We start from the raw sequence: 15,259 nt of genomic DNA on the forward strand, positions 1-15,259 counted from the left end.
CATAAAGAAGATTTGTTTATATTTTGCTTACCATTAGAGTGGTTTAAGCATATTTTTATATATTTTATATATTACCTTTTAATATTTCCTTCTTTGACAAAAATTTTAGGTGCTTTGCCCATTTTATTATGGAATTAGTTGTTTTTTTCTAATTTATGTGTAGACTATCATATATTAAGGAAAATATTTTCATTATTTTATATTTGTTTCAAATATTTTTCATAACAGTGGGTTATGAATGATTAAGTACACATTTGAAGGAAGTAATGAAGGAAAAGATAGGGACTTTTGTGATTCATTTTTAATTTTTTATTGAAGTATAACCTACATAGAGCAAAAAAATAAATCTAAGTTGATGAGTTTTGATAAGTTTATCTATCAGTGTGACCTACACTCTTAAAAAGAAATGGAACATTTCTGTTACCCAGAAAAATTCCCTCAGGCTATTTCTCTTCAATTTCCCAACACCCAAAGAGGCAAGCACTGTTCACATTCCCATCACAATAAACTAGTTTTGCATCTTCTAAAACTTCATAAAAAGTAAATACTCTTTTAGCATGCTCAGCGTAATGTTTTTAAGATACATCTATATTGTTGCTGCTGCTGCTGCTGCTAAGTCACTTCAGTCGTGTCCGACTCTGTGTGACCCCACAGACGGCAGCCCACCAGGCTCCCCCATCCCTGGGATTCTCCAGGCAAGAACACTGGAGTGGGTTGTCATTTCCTTCTCCAATGTGTGAAAGTGAAGTCGCTCAATTGTGTCCAACCCTTAGCGACCCCACGGACTGCAGCCCACCAGGCTCCTCCGTCCATGGGATTTTCCAGGCAAGAGTACTGGAGTGGCTTGCCATTGCCTTCTCTGATATTGTTGCTACTCCATTCCTTTGTATCTTGTTGAGTATCATTCCGTTGTATGGATATACCACATGGTTTATAGCTTTAGATTTTTATTGGAATTTTGTTAAACTTGGGGAGCACTGGCATCTTAACAAAACTGAGTTTTCTGGTCCATGAACACATACCTTTAATTTCTCTCAACAATATTTTATACACTCAATGTACAGATTTTACAGCTAGTTTATTAAATTTCTATGTAAGAAATTTATTTTTATGGGAACTCCTTCTAGGACTAAAAACTTATGTAAATTATATCATTTGATAGCTGTATTTAATTAACAAATCATGTGAGTAATGTAATGGTACTTATATGATTTTTCAATTATGAAATAATATAGACATTAAAAATTATAATAACATACACGTGCATAGTATTAAACACTCAAGTCGTCAGAACATGTGGTATTAGTTTATTGTCATTCAAATGGCACAGAATGAATGAAAATTTGTTGAATTGTACATTCTTGTAGCAATCAATGGTTGCTCAGAAAATGCATTGTTCTAACCAAGTCATATACCATTACAGTGTTTCTTTAAGACCAGGATATTCTCTAGAAGCCAGTGATGTTTTTTATCTCATGAAAACAAAATAAATTGACCTGTCCATTTGAGTGTGTTTTATAAGGACATAATAAATAACACAGTAATGATTATGTATTCCACATACTTTAACATAAACAATATTTCTCATATTCAGCCAGCAAGCAAATTCTTTCAACTCATGCTGCTTTAAAGAAAGAGCAAGATTTATACATCAAGAAAAAATCTGCAGGAGGTCAGAAATCCTATAAAAGGCCTACAAGTGCGATAATAGACACTGGTCAGCCTATTATGGATGAAGAAACCAGTTATATACCCACTATAGATGAAAATGCTAGCACACCACAACAGGTAATTCACATTTAGAAGATTATTCAATTTGTACACTGGAAAAGACTCTGATGCTGGGAGGGATTGGGGGCGGGAGGAGAAGGGGATGACAGAGAATGAGATGGCTGGATGGCATCACCAACTCGATGGACATGAGTCTGAGTGAACGCCAGGATTTGGTGATGGACATGGAGGCCTGGCGTGCTGTCATTCATGGGATCGCAAAGGGTCGGACAAGACTGAGCGACTGAACTGAACTGACTGACTGACTGACTACTCCTAAAAGTTTAACATATATCATAACAATTCTTTTCCTAAAATTTAAGAAGTAAAGAATAATGTATATAATTTAAGGCAGCAAATAAAAACATGATTTATCCATTGGAGATCAAGAAAATAAATTAATTGAAAGAAATAAGAACAAAATGTCAAAACCAAGTCTAATATGACAGTAATTGGGCTTCTCTGGTGGCTCAGCAGTAAAGAATCCACCTGCCAATGTAGGATGCTCAAGTTTGATCCCCAGGTCAGGGAGATACCCTGGAAAAAGAAATGGCAAGCCTCCAGTATTTTTGCCTGGAGAATTCCATGGACAGAGGAGCCTGGTGGGCTACAGTCCACGGGACATGACTACAGTCAGACACAACTGAGCAACTGAGCACCTGAGCATACACAGAATTACATAGAAAAATCAACTAGCAATTAATACTTGAGTATTTTAACACATACTTTTCAGTAAAGAGTAAATTATGTTGAAAACAAAATACATTTTATCATTCGGATTTGAAATATTAAGTATAAGCTTAATCTTTTAGATGTCTATATAGAACACTTCACCTCATAAAAAGTAAATATACTCTTTCATAGGACACATAATAAGCCTCAAAAAAACCCAAACTATATTGTGTAATTGTTATCTGAACATAATTTAATAATATAGAAATTAATAATTATCAGCTTAAAATCACATAAATGTGAAAACAGAGTGAATATACTAAATAATTATTTAGCTTAAAATCCTTTAAAAAGAAAGTATTAAATAGAAAGGGCTCAATAAAAATGAAAACTACAAATGAAAATTTGTAAACCACATCTAAAATAGCATTCAGTGGAATGTTGACTTTTTAAATTAATTCATCAGAAAATATGAATGATTCAAACAAATTAACTAAGCTATTGAAACAAAAAAGGTAGCGAACGAGTAAAATAGTCTCAAAAATAAGGAGAAAAAATATGATAAAATGAGTAAAACTTTAAGAAACGGGGAACAAAATCTACAACAATTAAACTCTAAGCTTTTTAAGATTGATAAAGATGACATGCTTTTTGTAAGACCAATCAATTAAGAAAAAAGAAAGAAAATATAAATGAATCAAATATAGAACAAAAAATAGGATGAAGGTATAAATGCAAACAACAGGTTTAAAAATTTTTTAAGTATTATATACAACTTCATACTAGCTAGAGATTCCCAGGTGGTGTTAGTGGCAAAGGATCTGTCTGCCAATGCAAGACACAAGAGACAGGTTCAGTCCCTGGGTTGGGAAGATCTCCTCTAGGAGGAAATGGCAACTGACTCCAGTATTCTTGACTGGAAAATTCCATGGACAGGGGAGCCTGGCAGGCTACAGTCCATGGGGCCACAGAATTGGACACGACTGTGCAACTGATCACACACACACACATACTAATTTAAAACTTAGAAAAATTGTTTTAAACGTAAAATTCCTGGGGTAGGAGGAAGAAGAGACTAGCTGCTCCATAAAAAGTAGAAAATATGAAATAATAAGAATAATAAAACAAATGATAATCAAAGTCATACCTTTCTAAAAAGCATAGGCCTAGAGGCTTTACAGGATAAATCTAACAGACTTTTGAGGAGTAAATTACTCTAGAAAATAGAATAACAATACAAACCTTCCAGTCTTTTTAAGAGATTAATATAATTCAGATTCCAAAACTGAGTAAAAAAAGTCAAATAAATTTATCTTATATACATGAATGCAAAAATTATAAATTCTAGAATGTATGGTAGTATTGGTTGGGATATGAGGATATTATAGACTGTGGTGTTACAGAATTTTGGAGAACATATAACAGTATTTAATTAAATCATTATTGTATGATGCAGAAAAAATGCATTTATTATATGCCTAAAATAATAAATGATTTAGCATATACTATGTTTATTTTTATTGTTTATACTTAAGTATTGTATTTTTCCAGGTATACAAGTATATTATACAGTGTTTGGTGTTATATAACAGTTGGCCTCTCACTGAAAGTCAACAGATGTTTGTTCAAGCACTAAAAGACTTAGAGAAAAATGATAACAAAGGTATGTCACTCCAAATACTATTCCTGCATTTTATATTATCTATACATATTTAACAGTAAATTTGTCATGTAATTACTAAAACATTATTGCTTACAATTTATGCTTTAATCCAGTGGCATTTCCTGTTCTTTTAACTGATTATGTGTTTCAACATTTTCACTATTTTGTTATGAAAACCAAGAAATATATGATTGTTTAGTCAAGTTTAAACAAATTTTGTCCAGTTAGTAAAAATTACTTGATGATTATCTAACAAAGTTACTCTAAACTTTTCTAATTATAAATTATTTTTGTCCAAGTTTTTAAAAAATATAACTTTAAAGATATGTTTTTAAAATATTTAAGAGAAAAAGAATCTTCCACTGAAAGAGAATTCAGGTTTCTCTTTTCAAAATGTAAACTATTCTCAATATTTCTGAGCAGGAAAAAAATAGAGTGATGCTTTAGATTAAAAAAATCTGAAACAGCCTCTACTCTTAAACATATATTGCATGTGTGCATGCTTATGTCCGACTGTTTGAGAGCCCATGGACTGCAGCCTGCCAGGCTCCTCAGTCTATGGAATTTTCCAGGCAAGAATAGTGGGCTGGGTTGCCATTTCCTATTCCTGGTGATCTTCCCTGTGCAGGGATAGAACTTCATCTCCTGCATAGCAGGCAGATTCTTTACCCCTGAGCCACCCTTATGAAGTATAATAATTAAATCTAAAGGAATGAATATTTTCAATGTATATTCTTTTCAAATTTCAAGCAAGATTGCCCAATCATAAAATTAACCTATGTACATTATTTTAAAACTAAAATTGTACACTACAAAAGAGCATAATACAATACCAAAAGCTTGTCAGAGTGCAGAGCAACAGAAATTTTCACACACCAATGACAGGAAAACAAAATGGCGCAGTCAAGTTGGAAGAGTTTCAATTTCTTACAAAACTAAAAATGCACTTACTACTGTAAAATAAAGTTCACAACTTATGGCAAGACTAGATAAGGTGAAATATAAAAAAAAATTCTGTCCTGTGTCTTCCTGTCTCTCCTCTACTGTGCATTATGTATCTGCATTATGCATCTACCAGCCTTCTTCCAACATCAGAAATACCTGCTCCGCCATAAAAAGCAACATTCTGCTAGCATCCACAAGACAACTCCTAAAAGATGACATTCCTTCTTGATGGTGCAAAGGGCTAGGACGATGCTTAGATCTGGATTGTGTAACGTGACAATAATATGTCAAGGGAAACCATCAACATAACGAAAAGCAACTTATGGAATTGGAGAAAATATTTGCAAACCAGGTATCTGATGGTTAATAAGCATATATATATATATATAAACGTAAAATGCACATATATATAAACATAAAACATATATATATAAACATAAAACACACACATATATATAAACATATGTATATATACAAAGAAATCGTGTAACTCAGTATCAAAAAAGAAACACTCCAATTAAAAAATGGACATAGGCTCTGAATAACATTTTTCTAAAGAACACATACAGATGGCCAACAGACACATGAAATTATGGTCAGCATCGCTAATCATTGGGGAAACGTGATTCAAAACCACAGTGAGATATTTTATTAGAATGGCTGTTACCAAAAAGATAAGAGATAGTGGGTATTGGAGAGAATATGGAGAAAGCAGAACGGTTATTACACTGTTAATGTAAATGTATATTGGTGCAGCCACTATAGATGGAGGATGAAGATTCCTCAAAAAATTAAAAATAGTACTGCCATAAGACTTAACAATTCCAATTTTGGGTATATGTTATAAGGAAATGGAATCATTATCATCAAGAGATATCTGTACCTCCATGTTCATTGCAACATTATTTACAATAGCCAAGACACACAAACACTCTAATTGCCCATTGATGGATGGATGGGTAAAGACATTGTGAGATATATATATATATATACATATATATATATATATATATAATGGAATATTATTCAGCCATGAAAATAAGGAAAACCTGCACAACAACATGAATGAAGCTTGAGGATATTCTGATAAGTGGGATAAAAGAACAAGCCAAATGCTATATGAACTCATTTATATGCAGAATCTGAAATAAGAGAACTCATAGAAACATTGAACAGATTGGTGGTTGCCAAAGAGGAGGCTGGGGGATATATAAAATAAGTAAATGTGATCAAAAGACACAAACTTCCAGTTATAAATAACCCCCAGGGATGTAATGTATAGCGTGTATGTTTCTTAAATTCAAAATCTAGCACAGGTGGATTTTCAGTACCTGAACACAGTAGTATAATTTAAGAACTAGAATAATGTAAAATGTAGATCTTGGTTATGGTACAAATTAATAGCATAAATTAAGTTTTTTAAAGGAAGTTAACATTAAATGGAGAAATACAGTAAAGCAGCTAAGCTACTGTACATTTGAGTAGTAGAAACTGGGTTACTTATCACCTGTAAAATTAGAATAACTTCTGTGTTACATAATAACTCCTCTGTTTCAGTTCTGAAAGTAGCAAAGAAATTCAGGATTGAATTGTATTTAAAATGAACTAGGAAAATTTTTTATTTGAAAAAATATGTTGGACAATCTTTCTAAAAGTTACATAGCTTTTGAATTCAGAATAATCATTCTGTAATTTCACTTCCATTTGTCAATTATATTTATAACCTATGGCCTACAAACTAAAACCTTAAGAGTGAGATATATTTTTGAGTAATTAAGTTATCAATGTCTTGAAATTATTAACTTAGCTTACTTTTCAATTATAAATATATCAAATATAAATTGGTCAAGCGTTTCTTTCATTAAAATGTTGGTGACCCAATTTAAAATTATATGTAAATTAAATGGAAATGTTGCCCCATTAACTGATTTAAACTTCATATCTAATTTATATGAGAAATAAAATATATTAATTTAATTTTTTCAAAGATTTACTTTGTTACAATTCATGATAAAATGTAAGGCCCGAAACTATTATAAAACTTTAAAAAGTTTGGCCTCTGGTTAACATGAAGCAACAGTGCCACCTTTAGTATATTTCAATACTTTACATTTTAGTAAAAATTGCTTACTTTCACTTAAGAAAATAAAAAATGGAGAATCCAGAGCAGGTAATATTTGGTGATATTATCTGCCTTAATATATATAATAATTAGCAGTCTTGTTATTTTAGTCTTTATGTTTGTTGCTGTTGTTTAATCACTAAGTCATGTCCAACTCTTTTCTGACCCCATAGACCATAGCCTGTCAGGCTCCTCTGTCCATGGGTTTTCCCAGGCAAGAATACTGGAGTGGGTTGACATATCCTCCTCCAGGGGATCTTCCAGGCCAGGGATCAAACACACATGGCCTGCACTGGCAGGCAGATTCTTTACCCCTGAGTCACTTGGGAAGCCCTTTGTTTATGTTCCTGGCCTACATATTTGAAGTTCTAATCTATTTGCATTAAGCATAAGCTATATCATTCTCAAAAATATTTGATTTCAAGTACAAGTGCTAATTTTATTAGCAGAAATATAAAATAATTTCCTGAATTCAAATAAATATTATTGTTGCTTTTATCAGGCACAATACATGCATAATGTATCCAGTTCAGGTCTTCGAAGAAACCAAAGGTTGTAGATTCAGTTCAGTTCAGTTCAGTCCCTCAGTTGTGTCTGACTCTTTGCAGCCCCATGAATCACAGCACACCAGGCCTCCCTGTCCATCACCAACTCCCAGAGTTCACTCAAACTCATGTCCATCGAGTTGGTGATGCCATCCAGCCATCTCATCCTCTGTCGTCCCCTTTTCCTCCTGCCCAAAATCCCTTCCAGCATCAGGGTCTTTTCCAATGAGTCAACTCTTTGCATGAGGTGACCAAAGTATTGGAGTTTCAGCTTTAGCATCAATCCTTCCAATGAACACCCAGGACTGATCTCCTTTAGGATGGACTGGTTGGACCTCCTTGCAGTCCAAGGAACTCTCAAGAGTCTTCTCCAACACCACAGTTCAAAAGCATCAATTCTTCGGTGCTCAGCTTTCTTCACAGTCCAACACTCACATCCATACATGACCACTGGAAAAACCATAGCTTTGACTAGACGGAACTTTCTTGGCAAAGTAATGTCTCTGCTTTTTAATACGCTATCTAGTTTGATCATAACTTTCCCTCCAAGGAGTAAGCATCCTTTAATTTCATGGCTGCAATCAGCATCCTCAGTGATTTTGGAGCCCGAAAAAATAAAGTCTGATACTGTTTCCCCATCTATTTCCCATGAAGTGATGGAACCAGATGCCATGATCTTAGTTTTCTGAATGTTGAGCTTTAAGCCAACTTTTTCACTCTCCTCTTTCACTTTTATCAAGAGCCTCTTTAGTTCTTCACTTTCTGCCATAAGGGTGGTATCATCTGCATATCTGAGGTTATTGATATTTCTCCCAGCAATCTTGATTCCAGCTTGTGCTTCTTCCAGCCCAGCGTTTCTCATGATGTACTCTGCGTATAAGTTAAATAAGCAGGGTGACAATATACAGCCTTGATGCACTCCTTTTCTTATTTGGAACCAGTCTGTTGTTCAGTGTCCAGTTCTAACTGATGCTTCCTGACCTGCATATAGGATGCTCAAGAGGCAGGTCAGGTGGTCTGGTATTCCCATCTCTTGCAGAATGTTCCACAGTTTATTGTGATCCACACAGTCAAAGGCTTTGGCATAGTCAATGAAGCAGAAATAGATGTTTTTCTGGAACTCTCTTGCTTTTTCCATGATCCAGCAGATGTTGGCAATTTGATATCTGGTTCCTCTGCCTTTTGTAAAACCAGCTTGAACATCTGGAAGTTCACGGTTCATGTATTGCTGAAGCCTGGCTTGGAGAATTTTGAGCATGACTTTACTAGTGTGTGAGATGAGTGCAATTGTGCAGTAGTTTGAGCATTCTTTGGCATTGCCTTTCTTTTGGATTGGAATGAAGACTGACCTTTTCCTGTCCTGTGGCCACAGCTGAGTTTTCCATATTTGCTGGCATATTGAGTGCAGCACTTTCACAACATCATCTTTCAGGATTTGAAATAGCTCAACTGGAATTCCATCACTTCCACTAGCTTTGTTCGTAGTGATGCTTTCTAAGGCCCACTTGACTTCACATTCCAAGATGTCTGGCTCTAGGTGAGTGATCACACCATCGTGATTATCTTGGTCATTAAGATCTTTTTTGTGCAATTCTTCTGTGTATTCTTGCCACCTTTTCTTCATATCTTCTGCTTCTGTTAGGTCCATACTATTTCTGTCCTTTATTGAGCCCATCTTTGCATGAAATGTTCCCTTGGTATCTCTAATTTTCTTGAAGAGATCTCTATTCTTTCCCATTCTGTTGTTTTCCTCTATTTCTTTGCATTGATCGCTGAGGAAGGCTTTCTTATCTCTCCTTGCTATTCTTTGGAACTCTGCATTCAGATGCTTATATCTTTCCTTTGCTCCTTTGCTTTTCACTTCTCTTCTTTTCACAGCTATTTGTAAGGTCTCTTCAGACAGCCGTTTTGCTTTTTTGCATTTCTTTTCCATGGGGATGGTCTTTATCCCTGTCTCCTGTACAATGTCACGAACCTCCGTCCATAGTTCATCAGGCACTCTGTCTATCAGATCTAGTCCCTTAAATCTATTTCTCACTTCCACTGTATAATCATAAGGGATTTGATTTAGGTCATACCTGAATGGTCTAGTGGTTTTCCCTACTTTCTTCAATTTCAGTCTGAATTTGGCAATAAGGAGTTCATGATCTGAGCCACAGTCAGCTCCTGGTCTTGTTTTTGCTGACTATATAGAGCTTTTCCATCTTTGGCTACAGAGAATATAATCAATCTGATTTCGGTGTTGACCATCTGTTGATATCCATGTGTAGAGTATTCTCTTGTGTTGTTGGAAGAGGGTGTTTGCTATGACCAGTGCATTCTCTTGGCAAAACTCTATTAGCTTTTGCCCTGTTTCATTCCATGCTCCAAGGCCAAATTTGCCTGTTACTCCAGGTGTTTCTTGACTTTTGCATTCCAGTCCCCTATAATGAAAAGGACATCTGTTTTGGGTGTTAGTTCTAAAAGGTCTTATAGGTCTTCATAGAAACATTTGACTTTGGCTTCTTCAGTGTTACGGTTGGGACGTAGGCTTGGATTACTGTAATATTGAATGGTTTGCCTTGGAAACAAACAGAGATCATTCTGTCGTTTTTGAGATTGCATCCAAGTACTGCATTTCGGACTCTTTTGTTGACCATGATGGCTACTCCATTTCTTCTAAGGGGTTCCTTCCCACAGTAGTAGATATAACGGTCATCTGAGTTAAATTCACCCATTCCAGGCCATTTTAGTTTGCTGATTCCTAGAATGTTGACATTCACTCTTGTCATCTCCTGTTTGACCACTTCCAATTTGCCTTGATTCATGGACCTGACATTCCAGGTTCCTATGCAATATTGCTCTTTACAGCATCGGACCTTGCTCCTAACACCATTCACATCCACAACTGGGTATTGGTTTTGCTTTGGCTCCATCCCTTCATTCTTTCTGAAGTTATTTCTCCAGTGATCTCCAGTAGTATATTGGGCACCTACTGACCCGGGGAGTTCCTCTTTCAGTGTCCTATCATTTTGCCTTTTCATACTGTTCATGGGGTTCTCAAGGCAAGAATACTGAAGTGGTTTGCCATATTTGTATATTCATATATGTATGTACCACATGCACACACCAATACAATTACAATCACACATGGTAAATATAAACAGAAAAACCTATATGCATGGTGTATTTTCAGTTCAGAGTCTTTGAAGAAACCAAATGTTGTAGATCTATATTTATATGTAGCACATAAATACCAATACAATTACAATCAAACTTGGTAAATATAAATAGAAATACCATACATATATATATGAATATATAAATATATATATAGTTATGTAATGCTCATGAATATTAACTTGAATATATACTGTGCTTAGTCACTCAGTCATTTCAGATTTTGTGACCCTGTGGACAGTAGCCCACCAGGCTCCTCTGTCCATGGGGATTCTCCAAAAAAGAATACTGGAGTGGGTTGCCATGCCCTTCTCCTTAGAATATGATAAATTGAGTGGAATCATATATGCCTAACTGTATGACTCATTAAGAACTATGAGTGGTAGGAAAAGAATGCCCCAGAAATACCTAATGGGGCAGCCTGAGATTCCATTAGATCTGACATTTTTTAACATCTTAAAAATATAGAGTGTATGGTACTATTAAAAATGTAGAGTGTATAATACTATTAATGAACATGTGAATACTTATTTCACATGTTCTTTATTGATTAAAGTCTGTGGGCATGGTGTTAGGGCTTCCAAGATGGCACTAGTGGTAAAGAACTCTCTTGCCAATAAAACAGATGTAAAACCATGTTACACAAGAGATGTAACAGAGTTTTGCCAAGAGAACGCACTGGTCATAGCAAACACCCTCTTCCAACAACGCAAGAGAAGACTTTACACATGGACATCACCAGATGGTCAACACCAAAATCAGAATGATTATATTCTTTGCAGCCAAAGATGGAGAAGCTCTATACAGTCAACAAAACAAGACCGGGAGCTGACTGTGGCTCAGCTCATGAACTCCTTATTGCCAAATTCAGACTTAAATTGAAGAAAGCAGGGAAACCCACTAGACCATTCAGGTATGACCTAAATCAAATCCCTTGCGATTATACAGTGGAAGTGACAATAGATTCAAGGAATTAGATCTGATAGAAAAGAGTGCCTGAAGAACTAAAAATGGAGGTTTGTGACATTGTATAGGAGGTGGTGATCAAGACCATCCCAAAGAAAAAGAAATGCAAAAAGTCAAAATGGTTGTCTGAGGAGACCTTACAAATAGTTGAGAAAAGAAAAGATGTGAAAGGCAAAGGAGAAAAGGAATGATTTACCCATTTGAATGCAGAGTTCCAAAGAATAGCAAGGAGAATAAGAAACCCTTCCTCAGTGATCAATGTAAGGAAATGGAAAACAATAGAATGGGAAAGACTAGAGATCTCTTCAAGAAAATTAGTGATACCAAGGGAATATTTCATGCAAAGATGGGTACAAAAAAGATAGAAATAGTATGGACTTAACAGAAGCAGAAGATATTAAGAAGAGGTGGCAAGAATACACAGAAGAACTATAAAAAGAAATCTTAATGACCCAGATAATCACGATGGTGTGATCACTCACCTAGAGCAAGACATCCTGGAATGTGAAGTCAAATGAACTATAGGAAGCATTAATATGAACAAAGCTATTAGAGGTGATGGAATTCCAGTTGGAATCATCAAATCCTAAAAGATGATGCTGTGAAAGTGCTGCACTCAATATGCCAGCAAATCTGGAAAACTCAACAGTGGCCACAGGAGTGGAAAATGTTAGTTTCATTCCAATCCCAAAGAAAGGCAATGCCAAAGAATGTTCGAACTACTGCCCAATTGCACTCATCTCACATGCTAGCAAAGTAATGCTTAAAATTCTCTAAGCCAGGCTTCAACAGTACATGAACCATGAACTTCCAGATGTTCAAATTGGATTAAGAAAAGGCAGAGGAACCAGAGATCAAATTGCCAACATCCGTTGGATCATCGAAAAAGAACGAGAGTTCTAGGAAAACATCTACTTCTGCTGTATTGACTACGCCAAAGCCTTGACTGTGTGGATCAGAACAAACTCTGGAAAATTCTTGGAGATGGGAATACCAGACCACCTGACCTGCCTCCTGAGACATCTGTATGCAGGTCAAGAAGCAATGGTTAGAAACGGACATGAAACAATAGACTGGTTCCAAATCGGGAAAGCAGTACAACAAAGCTGTCTGCTGTCACCCTGCTTATTTAACTTATATGCAGAGTACATCATGCGAGGTGCTGGGTTGGATGAAGCACCAACCAGAATCAAGATTGCTGGGAGAAATATCAATAACCTCATATATGCAGATGACGCCATCCTTATGGCAGAAAGCAAAGAAGAACTAAAGAGCCACTTGATAAACATGAAAGAGGAGAGTGGAAAAGCTGGCTTAAAACTCAACATTCATAAAACTAAGATCATGGCATCCCATCCTAGCACTCCATGGCAGATAGATGGGGAAACAATGGAAACAGTGAGAGGCTTTATTTCTTGGGTTCCAAAATCACTGCAGTTTGTGACTGCACCTTGAAATTAAAAGATGCTGGCTCCTTGGGGAAAAAAGCTATGACAAACCTAGACAGCATATTAAAAAGCAGAGACATTACTTTGCCAAGAAAGTTCTTTCTAGTCAAGTTTATGGTTTTTCCAGTAGTCATGTATGGATGTGAGTATTGGACTATAAAGAAAGCTGAGTGCCGAAAAATTGATGCTTTTGAACTGTGGTATTGGAGAAGACTTTTGACTGTTCCTTGGACTACAAAGGGACCCAACCAATCCATCCTAATGGAAATCAGTCCTGAATATTCATTGGAAGGACTGATGCTGAAGCTGAAACTCCAATACTTTGGCCACCTGATGCAAAGAACTGACTCATTGGAAAAGACTTTAATGCTGGGAAAGATTGAAGATGGGAGCAGAAGGGAAAGACAGAGGATTGGATGGTTGGATGGCATCACTGACTTGATGGACATGAGTTTGAATAAGCTCTGGGAGTTGGTGATGGACAGGGAGACCTGGTGTGCTGCAGTCCATGGGGTAGCAAATAGTCAGACATGACTGAGAGTCAGACATGACTAAAAACCAAAGGTACCTTCAGCTTCATTGAACTCTTACTCGGTGGTATTCTTCCCTTCAGCCCAGCTCTTTGCAGCATTTGCTTCAATGGAAAGGGACGGCTGTATACATTGCTTAAAAGTCTTTCTCAAGTATGACTCAGAACTAGTTGAGGTAGTTTTAAAACTGTACATTCCTGGGCTCCATATCAGTTAAAAAATGCTTTCTTCTTGGAATAAGAGCTATGACAAACCTAGACAGTGTATTAAAAAGCAGAAACATCACTTTGCTGTCAAAGGTCTACATAGTCAAAGCTATGGTTTTTCCAGTAGTCATGTACAGATGTGAGAGTTGGACCATAAAGAAGGCTGAGCACTGAAGAATTGATGCTTTTGAACTGTGGTGCTGGAGAAGACTGAAGACTCTTGAGAGTCCTTTGGACTGCAAGGAGATCAAACCAGGTAATCCTAAAGGAAATCAATCCTGAATATTCTTTGGAAGGACTGATGCTGAAACTGAAGCTCCAATACTTTGACCACCTGATGTGAAGAGCCAACTCACTGGAAAAGAGCCTGATGCTGGGAAAGATGAGAGCAGGAGGAGAAGGGGACAGATGATGACAGAAGATGAGAAGGTTGGATGGCATCAACAACTCAATGCATATGTTTGAGAAAACTCCAGGAGATGGTGAAGGAGAGGAAAGCCTAGTGTGCTGTAGTCCAATGGGGTTGCAAGAGTTGGACACAACTGAGCAAGTAAACAACAACAATAATATTAAACTCTAAGAGGTTTGACTCTTTGAGGTTTGGGCTTCAAGATCTGTACTTTTCAGTCTCCCTGAGTAATTCATATATTAATTACAATTGTGGATTGATGCTTTATGATAAGCATAGCATTACTGGTAACAGAGTTGTCTGGCAGCACAAGGTAAAAAGAATGACTTCCTCTCCTCCAGCTTTTATGAGGTCCTGTTATGTAGCACTGGCCACAGCCAGATCTCTAACATAGTTAAATCCTAACTTTGCTGCCACTGAGACCTCTGGGACCTGGATTTTACTGGGGTAAGAAACCGAGGCGGTAGCTATAGCCATTGAGACTGGTCAAGGCCCAGTTTTCTCATACCTGGGCTACAGGTGGAGCGCTGGTACTGCACCATCTGTATGTACCAGAGGCCCCATGAGGAGCTCTGCAGGGAAGCAGTGCTGAAATACATGGGCTCCCATTTCTGTGCAAGTACTGCTTTTTCACCCTCAAAGTTTTTGGCTAACCAAGGATCTCAAAAAGCCAAAGAGAAAATATGTCCTTTGCAGTGTCTCTACATTCTCTCCTGGGTTTCTGATAAAAGATGATCTTATTGTGTGGCTCCCTATGAAAATCTCCATCTTCCTTCTTTGTCTCTTGGTTCAGTTGCCATGATTCATCATTTCTCTACCCTTGT

General features: G+C 36.4%; 1 protein-coding gene across 2 annotated transcripts in view; it reads left to right on the forward strand.

Moving 5' to 3' along the window:
• The window catches only part of ADGB (androglobin), a 181,504-nt gene that overhangs the window by 138,235 nt on the left and 28,010 nt on the right, over positions 1-15,259 (forward strand). For both annotated transcript variants that reach the window (XM_088840947.1, XM_088840948.1), the window contains 2 exons: positions 1,595-1,788; positions 3,994-4,105. In XM_088840947.1, the coding sequence (XP_088697073.1) occupies positions 1,595-1,788; positions 3,994-4,105 (306 nt within the window). The remainder of the gene's footprint in view (positions 1-1,594; positions 1,789-3,993; positions 4,106-15,259) is intronic.

This window comes from Moschus berezovskii, chromosome 10, assembly GCF_049115385.1.
Source record: "Moschus berezovskii isolate FMDL1 chromosome 10, NW_MosBer_1.0, whole genome shotgun sequence".
NCBI classification, from domain to species: Eukaryota; Metazoa; Chordata; class Mammalia; order Artiodactyla; family Moschidae; genus Moschus; species Moschus berezovskii.